We start from the raw sequence: 16,494 nt of genomic DNA, 5'->3' as shown, positions 1-16,494 counted from the left end.
GTTGAAACCAACGGTTCACTTCAGAACCACCCCATCTCATTTAGAAGTCACCACTACATGGTGTTACCGCAAACCTTTACTATGTTGTAATTCCACCATGCAAAATTTCAAATCCTACAAAACTAACATAATCACGTCTAACGTTCTTCCATCCATTCCTTCCATGTTCCTTATGTCTTCCTTTTTTTCTGGGCTTGTCTATTTTCTTTTATTTTTTTTTATTTTTTTTTTTTTTTTTGTTGTTTCCATTGTGGACCTCATCCCAACCCCTTTCCATTCGTAGGTATGGCAACTGGGCACAGATGGGAATTTGCCCAAAACATCCACCACCCGGGCTATCAAAGTAAGATTTTTTCGGCTCTTTTGACCTTTGAACCCTTCTCCTCGATCCACCTTTATGACATGACCCATTTTACCTATGAGTCACATGCTCTCACAGTATATTTATTTATTTATTTTTGCTTGAGGAAATAACCTTTCCGATACCAAAACCTTTAAAAGGTCTGTCAGTAAACATACTTGTCAAAGATGTTAAACTATTCTACAATAGCTGTTGCCAGACTATTAGACTGGATCCCTTGATGCATTGGTCTGTAAAAAGCTGGATTTTAAAACCCTAAATGGCGGACCGTTTTCAAAACTGGTTTTATTTTTAAAGAAAAAAAGAAGAAAAAATACCAAAATCCCTACCACCACATAAAGCTTTTACCTTTGTCACTGTATTCCTATTTTAATTTTATTTCCTTCCTTACATTAAAATCATGTTCATCTCTCTGCCTCTGTTGCCATGGTGATTTATATTCCTAAATACTTTCTTGAACCCCCTTCATGTCCTCGTGCCCAGATGTGTCTGTTAACTTTAACCCTATTTGATGCTTACTTCCACAGCTGATTTTAAACTATTTTGAATGGCACTAGACACATTGGTAATCACTCAAAATTGTTGTTAGCACAAAAACTTAGTTGGTAACGAGCAATTGAAAGCTGTTGATAAATAAAGCAATGTGAGAAACGGTTCCCTCCGAAGTAACATAGTTATTGATAAAGAGTTCATTTCTCACTTAAATAATGAAATATCTCTGCGGAAGCCTTTTATTATGCATCTGAAAGCAAACAAGTAATGCAGCAAAGGTTTTTTCCTTTCATGTTTTTTCTTGCATCTCCGATGACCAATTGAGTCCAAATTTTCACAGGTTTGTCATTTTATACATATGTTGGGCTACAACAAGTGAGAGTACTAGTCTTTGACAATTACTTCACGTGTCCAGTGCCATCAATGAACAGTTGCTGACAGTTTTATAATAACTCAAATTACCACAAAAAATTATTTAATAACTATATTTCATAAATCAAAATTGAAATATTTGTTAAGTGCCCTGCAGCCGATTTCATGAAACGCTAGGATCAATCCTATCTCGAGTGATGAGTTCAATTTGCCTACGTATTTTGATATGGACTGAACCCGTCCTAAGTCCTAAGATTAATCCTAAGTTAGGAAGAGTTTGGTGAAATTGACGGCTGGTTGCCTAATGTATGTTTCAGACCGTTATGACTAAAGTGATGTTGGCATGCTTTGTGGTTGAGAATGCTATGGAAATTGCTGTTGTATTTAGATTTCGAGCTAGCACATGATTTTATTATGAGGGTTTTTAGATAGATGTTGAATGCTGTTTTGACGACTACAAATGATGATCAAAGCATATACATAAATGTATGTGCATGCTCAATAAAGGAGGCATGATACTCTTCCCACTTTAGTCAGATTTCCAATTACATGGGCCCTTGGGCAAATCAGAAAATGATGCATTAATAAGGGAATCAATGTGTGGTGAGGAGGTTTTCAACTAGTGGTTTAATCCCAACAAGGCCTGGTTCTTGATAATTTTACCGATACAAAGTCTAGGTAAATTATCGAGAACCAGGCCTCGGCGGGTTTAAACCACTATTTGAAAACCGATTCAACACACTTTGATTCCCATTCATAAATACCTTTTCGTTAAAAAACATCATCACTTTTTGGTCAAAAGATAAAATAAATGCAAACATTCTAAGTGTTAAATGATTTCTTTCAACACAACACCCCTCCATCTATGAAATGGTAAGGCCCTTCGCCGTATCGCGTGATGTGGCACTACTGTTTCAGCTGTTGCTCTCGACCAATAGGAATGGGAAAAAACTGTCTTATAAGAACAGGTGCAAGGTCGCGTGTCACGCCTATGAATTAACACTTTTTACCGGTCGTAAACAAAGGTTTATACACACCCACGTGACGCGTTCTCCACCAATACATGTAGGAACAGCGAAACTGTCTGAGGTATTTTTGAATAAGGCCTAAAAAGTCTATTAGAGCCTACACCATGTGTACATGCAAGTCAGCCCTTCTATTGTTGTCCAAGAATCAAGTTTGTTAGAGACTTTGGTAAAGTTAAGTAAATGTCACTGTCTATAGAGGTTTGGGTTTATACAATCTGAATAAAAGTTGTTAGTCTTTGAGAGAGAATCTGCTGGGGTCAAAAAAGGGGGCCATTAACACTTGTATGCAGTTTTTAAAACAAGTAAACTTGTTTAGTATACATTACATGTGAGTAAAAGCTTATGTAACAAAAAGAAATACATGTAGCTGAGTTTTCAATACAAGAAGCTGAGTGTGAAACTGCGAAGGACCTACATAGCAGTAATTGTTTTCAAACTTGTTTTGCGTCTCACTCTTAAAATTTCAATTTCCTGGAAGTGTTCACGTTGGTCAAGGCAACAACATGTGCAGTTTACATTAAGTTGTGAATACTGTTACCGAGCTGGCAGCTGAAATAAAAATCAATTAGACCACAATGTTCTTGAAGGTATCACCATTTTGAAAAGGATATGTTTTGCCTTAATAACTTGAACACTGTATGAACAGTAATTTAGTGTCTCGCTTACGTGTCCTACAGGTTATTTGAGTCCAGAAACGTAACAAAATGTTATTATCACAAAAATTACACTATTCTCTCCAACAATATCAGTTTATTTAGGTTTTATTGATTTGTAAGACAATTGTTTGTAGTTTGTTTTATGCAAGTTTGCCCAAAACAAGGCTAAGAGCCACTCTAGGTAAAGTGCTACAAGGAAGAAAACATAGAAATGTAGTAACAGTGAGAAAGTGACGACAAATTTGCTTGTGTAAAATGTCAGTTGCTTTTATGCAAGGCCATTTTTTGTTGGTCAACCTTATTAATAAATCCAAAATCAATTTAAGTATTAGTCTACCTCTCACTGGTTGTCTTGAATCCTTCTGTATGTACACAGATATCTTCACAGCTGACAAACTGTTCATATAATAATAATATAAGTTACCACACCCCCGCTCCAGGAATATGAAAAAATATAGTGCGTCTGCGTCTGCAACCCATATCCAACTCGGCCGATAATTCATCTTGAAGCAAACTTTTTGGTGCGCAGTTAATAGATTCCACTAGAAGCAGGGTGTGATATGGGCCATGCGATATTGGTCAATAATATCTGTTAAATTTGCATGGGTATGAAGAATATTTATTGTGGTTTTATACATATACATTGTACAACGATGTGTGTTAGCACTGTATACTCAGTACTTTCCTTTAGTCCTGTCAAAAAAAATCACAGGCATTTTACTCTGCTTGTTATTGGTTGAATTACTGATTGTTTACATTTTGTATTGTGCTGCAGTTACCTCACTGAAGACCAATTGAAGGGACCATCTAGCGTGGCGGCGTACGTCAAGGCATTACAAAAAGGATGCAGATGGGTAGAGTGTAAGTTGAGCTTAAAGGAACACGTTGCCTTGGATCGGTCGAGTTGGTCTTTGAAAAGCATTTGAAACCATTTGTTATAAAATGCATATAGTTAGAAAGATATTTTAAAAGTAGAATACAATTATCCACACAAATTTGCCTCAAAATTGCGCGGTTTTCCCTTTACATGTACTTTGCGAACTTACACGGTCGACCATTTATGGTCGACGAGGTAAAAGGAAAACCGTGCAATTTCGAGTGATACTTGTGTGGATCATTATATTCTACTTTTAAAATATCTCTCCAATCATATGCATTTTATAAGAAACGGTTACAAACGCTTTTTAAAGACAAACTCAACCGATCCAAGGGAAAGTGTTCCTTTAAAAGTAGATTTACACATACAATTGTACAGCAAGAAGATTTTTTTTTGTACAAATATTTTAAGATACAGTAACTGCAAAAATAAAAACCATTAACCTTAAAAAATTAAAATGTAACCAAACCAACAAAGAAATTTAAACTAAGTAACCAACAGATCACCCCCACATGTAAAGCGTATTGGAGCGGTTACTGTCAAATGCACTACTGTATATAATAACAGTAAATACAGCTCTTATAGAGCACTCAGGTCCATCATGGCGCTGTACAAGCAAAAGAAGTTGTATTAGTTATTATTATTATTATTATTATTATTATTATTATTATTATTATTATTATTATTATTATTGTTATTGTTATTGTTATTGTTATTGTTATTGTTATTGTTATTGTTATTGTTATTGTTATTGTTATTGTTATTGTTATTGTTATTGTTATTGTTATTGTTATTGTTATTGTTATTGTTATTGTTATTGTTATTGTTATTGTTATTGTTATTGTTATTGTTATTGTTATTGTTATTGTTATTGTTATTGTTATTGTTATTGTTATTGTTATTGTTATTATTATTATTATTATTGAAATGTCTAATACATGTTATTTTGCTTTCAGTGGACTGTTGGGATGGTGCCAACGGAGAACCAATCATATACCACGGTCATACGCTAACCTCAAAGATATTATTCAAAGCAGTCGTTGAAGCAATTAATCAACATGCGTTTGAGACATCTCAGTAAGTTCTTTTTATTCAACTTAAAGGGTTTGGGTATTTTTTGTAACAGGTCCTCAGATTTACATTACACATACACAGTTTGAAGATAAAAGTGGTAAAAAGCTTCCCTTTTACTATTACTTGCTTAGGTGCTGTAATTTTTTAGATATAGGTAAAACAAGACACGAAAGTAATTTTCGTTTAAGTGAGACAACAATTATTTGAGCATGTAAAATATTTACCAGTTGTTGTAATACCAGAACTGGTAAAAACATTGTACCATGCAGCAAGAAGTGATGCATCATATATGTAGGGCTTGGAATGCGTCACACATCTATGATACGTCAAGTTGCGACGACTTATGCTGTTTCATCATACACGTTGTATAACACGAAGAGTTGCAACTCAAAACCAGGTTCACTCTTTTTAAAAACAACCTTTTGGACAAGAATGAGCCTCTAAAGTTGTGTGGCTGTTTTGTGTTGTGTAAAATTTGGGTGGAAAAAGTCTGGTATTATTATTCATTCAAGATGGCAGCAGTCAGTACTGTTTTTCGCAACGTAACTTTGATCAAATCGCAACTTGAGACGTGTAACGGGTCGCAACCCGAGTTGCGCCGCTTCGTAAAAATTACAGGTGGGTCAGATACAAGTCCCTGTTGTGCTCTTTGATCTATGTCTCTAGCGCTGTGGATACTTCCCCCAATAACTCCCAACTTTTTTAACTTCACGGTTTACCTAAAAGTTGAAATGACACCATTTTGAAATTTCAGACGGTTCTGTCAGCAATGACTCTCACCCTATTAAATAGAAAATGACTCTGACTATAGTATTCTGTCTTGCAGGTATCCGCTGTTAGTATCAATAGAGAACCATTGTAGTGTTGAGCAGCAGAGTGTGATGGCGCATCATCTAAAAACAGTATTTGGAGGTAAGAACGGATCATTGGGTCAATACTGCTTATTGAACAAATTTATAATTTTCTTTTTGTTTTTCATATCATGCTCCATTTGGAATAGATTTGGTTCATTAGGTGGTTATAACACCCCCGGGATCATCAGCTTTGCTCCACACAACTTTTACTATCTTTATAAGAAAAAACTTTTTTGCATAAATACAACATTGCATGAATTAAAGAAAATAGTTTGGTTTACCCTAAAGTGTGTAAGAACTGTGTACTCGGTTCTCGCCCGAGTTATGTTAAAACAAATCAGAGGCACATCAGCGTAAGGCAGGGATGGGATTCCTCACCTTTTGGCCAAATTTTGACTCTCTGACTTCTCAAAAAGTATCTTTTGTTTTTGGTTCCCACTTTTGAAGATTGTCGACATTTGCAAATTTATTTTTGAAGCTGCCGGTAAGAGTAACTCCAAATAATATTCTTTATCCCTGATGCAATTGTAACATCTACTAAATAACAGTGAGATTGTGTTACGACTTGTCCTAAATTTGACCATTTTATTTTTTCATTTGCATTTAGATAAATTAATGATTGATTCGCCAGGAGAGTCTGCTACATACTTGCCATCACCAGAACAGCTCAAAGGAAGGGTTCTCATCAAGGTATAACTTACATAGGGTGTGTTCCCCTCATAGCTTTAACGTCATTCCAGGGGCTCACCTAGGTCAGCCCCAGGTGCCCTGCTTGTGGAACGGGTCACTTGGGGCTGGCCTGAGGTGCATGACGTCACCACAAGAGTGTGAGTGATTGTTCGATTAGCTCATGTCAGGGGCTCAGCCGAATGAGCACCAGGGGGTAGACACAGAGAAGCTAACTGAACACACATAATAGATGTTAAATTTGCATCGGGGATAAAGAATATTAATTTTGTTTTTTTACCCATACACCGATGTGTGTTAGCACTGTATACTCGGTACTTTCCCAAATCCTGTGAACAAATATCACAGGAATGTTTCTCGGGTAGGATTCGAACCCATGACTGCAAGGGTCGTGGGTTCGAATCCCACCCGAGAAACATGCGCGTGATATTTTTTTCACAGGAGTCGGGGAAAGTACTGAGTATACAGTGCTAACACACATCGGTGTATGGGTAAAAACCAAAATTAATAACTGAACACACCCATATTAATAACAACAGTTGTTTTTTATACCGCGCTTTTCACACCTGTAAGGATTTTTTAAGGGCTCCAACAACATTGATTCTGCTCAACAGAAACACCAGAGCTCGGCGTTTGTTCTCTGCTTGGCCTGGACACACTCCACTATTATATTTGTTTTGCTGTCACGCCATGTGTGTATCTACTTGTCGGGTAGATAATTCTGTTAAGAATTTGTCTCGCTTTGTTCTAGTACTGCAGAGTAGTTTTCTTTTTAGATTTGTGAGTAGATTTTCGAAATTCAGGAGACTTCTCAGTTCTAAAAAAAGGACTGCTTTTTAGTTTACTACCCGGCCAGAAGGTAGTAAATCAGCTAAGCTACTACTTTCACTTTAGTCGATCGAGGGGACTTTTCTTTACTTAACCCACACCTGTGACGTCATGCTATTGTTAAATCGCTCCATTATTTTGCACGAATGGCGCGATGGGTACATCTATTCACCCATTGTGCATAAAAGAGTTAGGGAATAAAGTAAATGAAGTCAATGACGCCATTGACCATATATTATTTTGTTTTTAATGGTTTTTAATACAGGTTAATAGAGCTACACATGTATTGCAAAATGATCGTTAACACTTTCCACAAGTGAACAGCTATATTATTAAATTATTATTTAGCTGAGATGTTAACAAATAATTATAGAACTACAACAGTAATTTAGGCAGGTCTTAAAGTCAGATAAATCAATTTCATTTTAACCAGTATTTTTGTTTTTTGTTTTTATTAATTCAAAATGCTTAATTTATCATACACAAACATGGTAAGTGAGTAAAGTCCCTAAAATTTAAGATTGCAAAGATACTTTTTTCAATATCATCATAAAATAACAGGAATTCAACTGAAATTATTGATCATAAAGGTAGCTTAAATTTGTTTATTAAAAACAAATCTGAAACTACAGGCTTGTACGCGGGTAGGTCACTTCTTTTATCTTCACCTTTTGGGTTTTTAGTAGACCGAGAATTTCGGCTACAACATCATCTGATTTCTATCTGACATCTGTTTCTATCACTAACTTGTATAAATTTACTTAAAGTCAAGAAACAAAATCACTTATCTGCTGCCACTTTCGCTCCTGATCTATGATGCCACTATCGGAGGAACGAGCATATTTCCTAAATGTTGGTCTTCGTCCATTGTTCACACACCACCAGTGGTGTTCACTGGAGTGAACAAGCTTACGTAATACATACAAACAATTGACTTAAAAATTAAACAATATCGCGCCATTCGTGCGAAATAATGGAGCGATTTTAACAATAGCATGACGTCACAGGTGTGGGTTAAGTCGCATAATGCCCTCGGTGAACGCGCCATTCGTGGGTACGCCCTCGGGTCATTCTTACCCACGAATGGTGCGCACCTCAGGCATTATCCTATACTTAACTTCGTACTGGGCATGAGTTCTTAATTGGTCTCTAGAGAAATTTAAGTTTTGAATTAATTCCCCCAAACCACATCCCTTTGAAGGAAATTAGTTTTCAAAATGTCATTCATTGTCAACAGCTGCAGTTCATTGTTACCTGGTAAGATTTTATGGTCATTAATTTTTTCGAGGAGTTACGAAAGTATACCCTGCCCTAAGTCCTCTTGGCTTTAACAGCTCTCACAAAAGTTTGAAACCATATTTTTCAGGGAAAGAAGTTGCCGTCAGATTTTGTTGGTGAAGAGGGGGAAGTGACAGATGAAGATGAAGGAGCAGACAGTGAGAGGAGAAGAATTAAGAAGGTAAGCCTGTGTTTAGACTGGTCTCCTGTCTTCATCTATCTGTCTATCTTCCTTGAGTAATGTCGCACAATGTGGGGTGCAAAGGGTGCTGGTACGGTATTGCGTAATTACAATGTAGTGATAAAGGGGGTGCGTTTAAAAAAAAAGGCAACAGCTTCATTTAGCAGAGCAGCAGTGGCATCTTTTCGCTCCTGAAAAATTTCTGCGTCGAAACGCATCTTCCACATGGCCAACTGTTTCCTTAGCATCAGCTCACTCCCTATGGTGTCCGTTACCCAGCGATTTGTCCTGCTATAAATTCCACTATAATTATTATTAATATTGCTCTCTCTTGTGTTGGTTTCATCCTCAGGAGGGTTTCAAGAAAAGGGTTCTCATTAAGGAGCTGTCTGATCTGGTCACTTTATGCAAATCCGTCCGTTTCGAAGACTTCCATGAAGCAGCACAGAAACGTAAGAAATATCTTCAATCATTCAATCAAATTATTTAACCTATCATTTGGCAAAGACTTGCATCCGTGGCCGCCTCATCCACAAATTGTATTTTTGGGCGCAATTCTGGAGTTGCCGCCATCACCTGGTCTATTTCAATCGCTGATCTTCTCAGCCTGCTCCACTTCTATCACTCCACTTTGTCACATTGTATATCCAGCGCATCTTAGGGCTGCCTCTGCCTCGAATTGTACCTGTAGGCAGACCATCTGTAATTGCGCCGAAAAAGCCTCCCCGTCTCATCACATGAGTGCACCACTTTGCCTTCCGTTCTAACACTTTGTCACAGAGACGACACCGGTACCTTCTATATCCAATAAGCCATTTGCAAGTTAGATTTGAATATTGTCGGGTGCAATGACGTGCTTGATCACAAGGTACCACTTAAACTTGAATTCCTTGACTAATGAGGCAGTTGCTATGTTACATGGTAAGGGGCAAGCTTTTGCTTAGTTATGTATGTGAGAGACAGTGGACACCCCTACACAATTTTGAATGGTTGTATATTGCACAGTGGTACCAGGGTTTGCTCATGTTGAACTTGCTGTACAAAGGCTTGCCCCAAACCATTTGACATAGCAACTGTTTCTGTAGTATGAGGAATTCAAATGTAAGGTTGCATTGTGACTTGGCATATTGCCAACGTACAATGTAAGCGATTAAGATGTGAAGTCCAAACAATTTGGTGTGGATGATATTGGAGGAAGTACATAGACCACCGAAGGGCAAACGTCATAGAGGGAAGCTGTCTCGCTATTTAAGGCTTCAGTGAAGGTTTAAAAGGCTGCTATTTTTACATTTATATTTACAGAAAAATACTGGGAGATCTGTTCCTTGAGTGAAGTAAATGCTATCAAGTTTGCCAGTCTCTGTGCGGAGGATTTTGTGAGTCACAATAAACACCTTCTCACAAGAATTTATCCGAATCCAAACAGAGTTGATTCCAGCAACTATAATCCACAGGACGTATGGAACTGTGGATGTCAGATCGGTGAGGATTATTATTATTTTTTTTTATGCAAGTCGCCAAACACACAAAGCCTGAAAGGCCATTTCAATGTTTGGTCTTCAATCAAGTTTTTGTCCAGGGGCCATTGCCACCTACTGCAGTGGCTGAACAGGGTTACCTCCTTTACAGTCCATAGAGGTGTATGGTTGGGTATCATCCATCAGAAGCCTGGCTGGTAGAGCAAAAAGCATTACCGAATCAACTTTAAAGACACTGGACACTATTGGTCATTGTCAAGGACTAGTCTTCACAGTTGGTGTATCTCAACATATGCATAAAATAACTAAACTGTGAAAATTTGAGCTTAATCGGTCGTCGCAGTTGCGAGATAATAATGAAAGAAAAACCACCCTTCTCAGATATAGTTGTGTGCTTTCAGATGCTTGATTTCGAGACGTCAAATTCTGAATATGAGGTCTCGAAATCAAATTTGTGTAAAAGTACTTCTTTCTCTAAAATTACGTTTCTCACCATGTTTTATACTATCAAAAGCTCCCCATTACTCGTTACCAAGTCAGATTTTACGGCAATAACGATTTTGAGTAATTACCAATAGTTACCAGTGTCTTTAACCTTCAATTACAAAGAGATAAGTTCTTAAATGTCTCTTGATCCTCCATGTACAGGCATCTTTTTTTCCTCAGAGGTCCACACCGCATACTTTGTATAATTTCATTTGTACCCGAAACCAGCCACACGAACAGCACGAAAGATTGTTATCTTTGTTTTTAATGGACGTTTGCAGTACCCACTGCTGAAACATAGGATTTGAACTGCCTCTAACCATCAGGCAAACTCTGTGGTAATATACCTGTGATATTTGTTCACAGAACTCAGGAAGGTACTGAGGATACAGTGCTTACACACACCAGTGTATATGATGGGTAAAAACCAAAATGAATAAGCTCTGTTTTTGATTTTTTTTCTCTTTGTCTCTTTGTTTCCTTCAGTTGCCCTGAACTACCAGACCCCAGGGCTTATGACAGACTTGTATGATGGAAAATTCAGACAAAATGGACAATGTGGCTACGTCCTTAAACCAGGAGTCATGAGAGAAGGTAAAATATCAAAACAGAGATTTTGAGGTTTATCCTATTTACCCCCCCCCCAAACACACACACCCCAAGTAACCCACATTCCTTTGCTTTTCTGTTTTAGTTTTATCCTTACTTTATTTTACAGTAATTGAGAGCCCACAAATGTTCCTTATTTTTGTTTTCCTTTTTTTTCTTTTTCTTAGTACTTTTTATTAGTTTCCTCTAAATTTTATTCTTAAACAGCTGAAATTGCATCAGTTTACAAAGATAAAAGATAAATAATTTCAAAAGAATCAAAGTACAAGCCTTTAACAGAAATCTAAATCAACCAAAATATTTGGAGACGAAAGGCTATTTTGAACGGCCTGATGTCATCGACTTTACCCAACTCCTTGTAAAACTTAGGATTTAGGACTAAAAGCCTTTAACAAAAATATAAATCAACCCAAATATTTGGAGAGGAAAGGCTATTTTGAATGGCCTGCCATCGATTTCACCAATCTCCTTGTTAAACTTAGGATTTAGGACTAAGTTAAGTTCCGTATATATGTACATACATGTACATGTACAGGACTAAAGCATGTTAAGTTCCGTATACACGTACATACATGTACATGTATGTTAGGACGCATTGAACCCATCCTCAATTAAGATGAGTGACTGGATTACTACAGGTAGGAATAATCTTAGCAGTCGCGAAAACGGCTGCTGATTAATTTATGATTTGGTTGATTTTTTGTATGCAGAGATTTCTTATTTTAGTGCCAACTCTCGGGACATAATACCTGGAATATCGCCCCAGATTCTACATATCAAGATCATCAGTGGCCAGAAGTTTCCAAAGCCCAAAGGATCTGGATCCAAAGGGGACGTAAGTTTATTCAATTCAAGTTTGCATCAGGTATAATGAATAGTATTTTATGTTACCCATACACAAATGTGTTTAAAGGAACACGTTGCCTTGGATCGGACGAGTTGGTCTATAAAAAGCGTTTGTAACCACTTGTTATAAAATGCATACGGTTGGAAAGTTGTTTTAAAAGTAGAATACAATGATCCACACGAACTTGCCTCAAAAATGCATGGTTTTCCTTTGCTTAGAACACGGTCGGCCATTTATGGGAGTCAAAAATTGGACTCCCGTAAATGGCCGACCGTGTTAGTCAACGAGGTAAAAGGAAAACCATGCAATTTCGAGGCATATTTGTGTACATGTAGATCATTGTATTCTACTCTTAAAACATCTTTCCAACCATTTTTTTTATGCATTTCATAACAAATGGTTTTCAAACTCTTTTTATACCAACTCGACTGATTCAAGGCAACGTGTTCCTTTAAAGCATGAAATTCAAGTTCTGATGGTTAGTCATTGGTTTGTGGGTTTTTGGGGGTGTTAAATATCTCCCTGATGGATGCACAAAATCTCCCTGATTACCAGATGCAGATAATGGCAGTACATGTAGTGCTCAGAAAATTCCCAAACTCAAGAAATCAGAATATTTGTTTCAATTCAATTCAATAAAAAATTATTTCTTGTTTATTACAAGTATATAATAGGTTTTCTCGGTCAAATTTCGGCAAATGAGCAGTCAATTTCATTTTCATGCGTTCGAAATAAAGCTGTTTTGTCTCTCCAGTTGTTATTGCGTTTCAAATTCAGAATTCGGCCATTCAATTTCGTTTTGGGTCGAGTCAGATTCCTTTAGCACTCTGTTCAATTTAGCGTACAGCTTCATTCTTGTTCGTGACACACACGCCTCAAGAAGCATCTGCGAATTCGAATGCTGCTTTGATGAATTGTTAAATTGAATGATTATTTTGTTAATTTGAATGACGCAACATTACATTCGACTAATCCCAAAACGAAATCGAATAACCCTTTTGAGTAGCATTCGATTTTGCGCGAAATAGAATAGCTTGGTGGTTAAATTGGCTGCTCATTTTCCGAAATTGACCGATAAAACCTATATTTTGTTGGTGTAAATAATAATACACAAAGCAACAATAATGTACGAAAAATCTAGAATCCTTAAAGGCAGTGGACACTATTGGTAATTACTCAAAATAATTATTATCATAAAACCTTTCTTGATCACGAGAATGGGGAGAGGTTGATAGTATAAAACATTGTGAGAAACAGCTCCCTCTGAAGTGACGTAGTTTTTCGAGAAAGAAGTAATTTTCCACGAATTTGATTTTGAGACCTCATATTTAGAATTTGAGGTCTCGAAATCAAGCATCTGAAAGCACACAATTTCGTGTGACCATGATTGACAAGGGTGTTTTTTCTTTCGTTGATATCTCACAACTTAGACGATCGATTGTGCTCAAATTTTTACAGAATTGTTATTTTATGCAAAGATTGAGATACACCAACTGTAAAAACAAGTCTTTGACAATAACCAATAGTGTCCACTGTCCACTGTCTTTAAAGGCAGTGGACACTATTGGTAATTGTTAAAGACTAGCCTTCACAGTTGGTGTATCTCAACATATGCATAAAATAACAAACCTGTGAAAATTTTAGCTCAATCGGCCATCGAACTTGCGAGATAATAATGAAAGAAAAAAAAACCCTTGTCACTCAAAGTTGTGTGCGTTTAGATGTTGATTTTGAGACCTCAAGTTCGTAATCTGAGGTCTCGAAATCAAATTCGTGGAAAATTACCCCTTTCCCATAAACTATGGCACTTCAGAGAGAGCCGTTTCTCACAATTTTTTATACCATCAACCTCTCCCCATTACTCTTCACCAAAGGGTTTATGCTGATAATTATTTTGAGTTATTACCATTAGTGTCCACTGCCTTTAAATCATACAGCATTACACAATCATAGCCAACTTGTAGGAAAGAGAGTGAAGCGTAGACAATGACTTGGGCAGGACAAGGACAAAAACAAAACAATGACAGAGACTAGACCAGAACTGTTTGTAAGATGCACATGCAAGAGGCTTGATACAAATATAAGAAAGTTCTTTTGGTTCTCAACTCCCTGGGGATCTAATCTGAGCAACCAGCTAAAACAAAACGAAAAATTTAGAATTTGCCATAATGTTTTGTAAAATAGTGTTCTGAAGTGTGGGAATGATCAGAGAGGGAGAGAGAGTTATTGACAAAGACTTATGACCATCTTATCTTCTTCAGGTTATTGACCCTTATGTTTCCATGGAGATCTTTGGAATCCCAGCTGATTGTGCAGAAGAACGGACAAAAACTATTCCTCACAACGGTAAGCAAGATGTTTATTAACCTAGCCCTCTATAGGACTATTCCACTGTGCTGTACACACAGATACAGACCCCTACATATTAGGTCTCCTTTTCTGGGGAAAATTTTCAGGGCTTTATAATTCAAGTTTTACATGCAAGAAGCCACTAATTTCAACAAATTATGGTAGCATACCTTTTTCTGTGATGGGTTTTTTGGTCGTCATATATTTCTCACAAATAGGAAATTTTTGTGAAATAATGCAGCTCCCAAGGCTAAGAAATTCCGGTTCTGATCGGATTCTCAAAGTTATCATTTTGAATTTTATTGCTTCAGGTTACAACCCCATCTATGATGAAAGTTTTGATTTCACTGTCAATTTACCGGAGCTGGCTCTGGTTCGTTTTGTTGTACTGGATGATGACTTCATTGGAGATGAGTTTATTGGACAGTTTACAATACCATTTGAATGTCTACAACCAGGTAAATGAATTGACCTTCATCACGGTGTGGCTGTCTTGATTTTACTCCATTCTAACTCATTGTAATCAAACTGAGGTTGGACGAAATAATAGTCTGGTGCCATGTTAGCGCAATGAATGTTAGCATTAATTACTGTTATGGAAACTGGGAACATGACCAAGATAGTGGCAGCCTGATAAAGGTCTATATGATTTGAGGCATTGCATGGTGAGGTATCGATATACATTGTATATTTGGTCTATGGTAACGCCATGTTTGTATCTACTTAATTGCCAGGTAGAGTTTGTTCTTTAGAGAACTGTCTTGCTATATATTCTACTACCGCAGAGTGGCTCCTTTTTTTCCCCCTGACTTTTCAGGAGACTTTTCAGTTCTGAAAAGTACTGTCCTACTTTTTAACTACTACCTGGGGGGAAGGTAGGAAATTGACTGGGACTACTCTAGCTTGTAGGATAGTTTTGAACTGCACTACCCGGAGTGAGTGAGTTCTTCAAAACATATCCTTTTTACAAAATAAAGTAGTAGTCCCAGCCGATTTTTTTACCTTCTGCCCAGGTAGTATTTAAAAAGCAGGACAGTTTTCTCTTCAGAACTGAGAAGTCTCCCGAAAAATCTGGGGAAAACAAAATCTACTCCCTGGTAGCAGATACAGCAAGACAGTTCTCTAAAGAACAAATTTTACTTGGCAGTTAGATATTCACAAGGTGTTATCGCAAACCAAATATATACAGGAAAATGAAGGAGTGATTAATAGATGGAAATTTGCATCGGGATAAAAGTTAGGTCGTTGGTTCGAATCCCACCCGAGTAAAATGCCTGTGATCTTTATTCACAAAGCTCAGGAAAGTACTGAGTATACAGTGCTGAACACATGCACATTTATGTATTAGGGTAAAACCAAAACTAATAAGGTGTGATTAGTTAAGGTTTTCTTGATAGAATGTTGAAAGTCATCACAAAAAAGGAAAACAAAGCTCTGCAACAAATGTGGGGCTGCAGTTCCATCATTGTTAAATACAAGGCAATTTGACCAGTAATATGGTAGTTTTTTCCTTAGGCTTGAGAGCAACAATGAAATACATCACATGGAAATTTGCTATGCCTTAAAAAACAATATATTACAATACATTATGTATAATGAGTAGGGTAGATGACCTTGGCGTCCAACCAAACCGGACCTTCTTCAGAGGTATCACATTACATTATTATAATTTGAAAATTCCATTCAAAAGATTTGTGTGTTATTCACTACTTTATTTATTTCTTAGTTGATACCAATGCCGTTTCTCCATGTTCTTGTTTAACAGGTTATAGACATTTTACATTGCTCTCAAACACTGGAGAGTCACTTGAACCAGCATCTCTGTTTGTACATGTTGCCGTCACAAACAAACGCGGTGGAGGGGTGAGTTTACACAAAAAATTGTAAATGTTTAAAGGCAGTGGACACTATTAGTAATTACTCAAAATAATTATCAGCATAAAAACTTACTTGGTAACGATCGAGTAATGGGGAGAGGTTGATGGTACAAAACATTGTGCGAAACGTCTCCCTCTGAAGTGATGTTGTTTTTGAGAA

The 16,494-nt window shown here is 37.0% G+C and overlaps 1 protein-coding gene across 2 annotated transcripts in view; it reads left to right on the top strand.

Annotated features, from left to right (window-relative positions):
• LOC139942859 (inactive phospholipase C-like protein 2) overlaps positions 1 to 16,494 on the top strand; it is a 204,121-nt gene that overhangs the window by 172,509 nt on the left and 15,118 nt on the right. For both annotated transcript variants that reach the window (XM_071939649.1, XM_071939650.1), the window contains exons 10-21: positions 3,685 to 3,770; positions 4,743 to 4,863; positions 5,687 to 5,772; positions 6,322 to 6,404; positions 8,596 to 8,688; positions 9,041 to 9,140; positions 9,991 to 10,170; positions 11,139 to 11,246; positions 11,972 to 12,096; positions 14,370 to 14,454; positions 14,769 to 14,915; positions 16,223 to 16,320. In XM_071939649.1, the coding sequence (XP_071795750.1) occupies positions 3,685 to 3,770; positions 4,743 to 4,863; positions 5,687 to 5,772; positions 6,322 to 6,404; positions 8,596 to 8,688; positions 9,041 to 9,140; positions 9,991 to 10,170; positions 11,139 to 11,246; positions 11,972 to 12,096; positions 14,370 to 14,454; positions 14,769 to 14,915; positions 16,223 to 16,320 (1,312 nt within the window). The remainder of the gene's footprint in view (positions 1 to 3,684; positions 3,771 to 4,742; positions 4,864 to 5,686; positions 5,773 to 6,321; positions 6,405 to 8,595; positions 8,689 to 9,040; positions 9,141 to 9,990; positions 10,171 to 11,138; positions 11,247 to 11,971; positions 12,097 to 14,369; positions 14,455 to 14,768; positions 14,916 to 16,222; positions 16,321 to 16,494) is intronic.

The sequence above is a fragment of the Asterias amurensis genome, chromosome 10, assembly GCF_032118995.1.
Source record: "Asterias amurensis chromosome 10, ASM3211899v1".
Lineage (NCBI taxonomy): Eukaryota > Metazoa > Echinodermata > Asteroidea > Forcipulatida > Asteriidae > Asterias > Asterias amurensis.
This window is presented reverse-complemented; position numbering and strand designations above follow the sequence as displayed.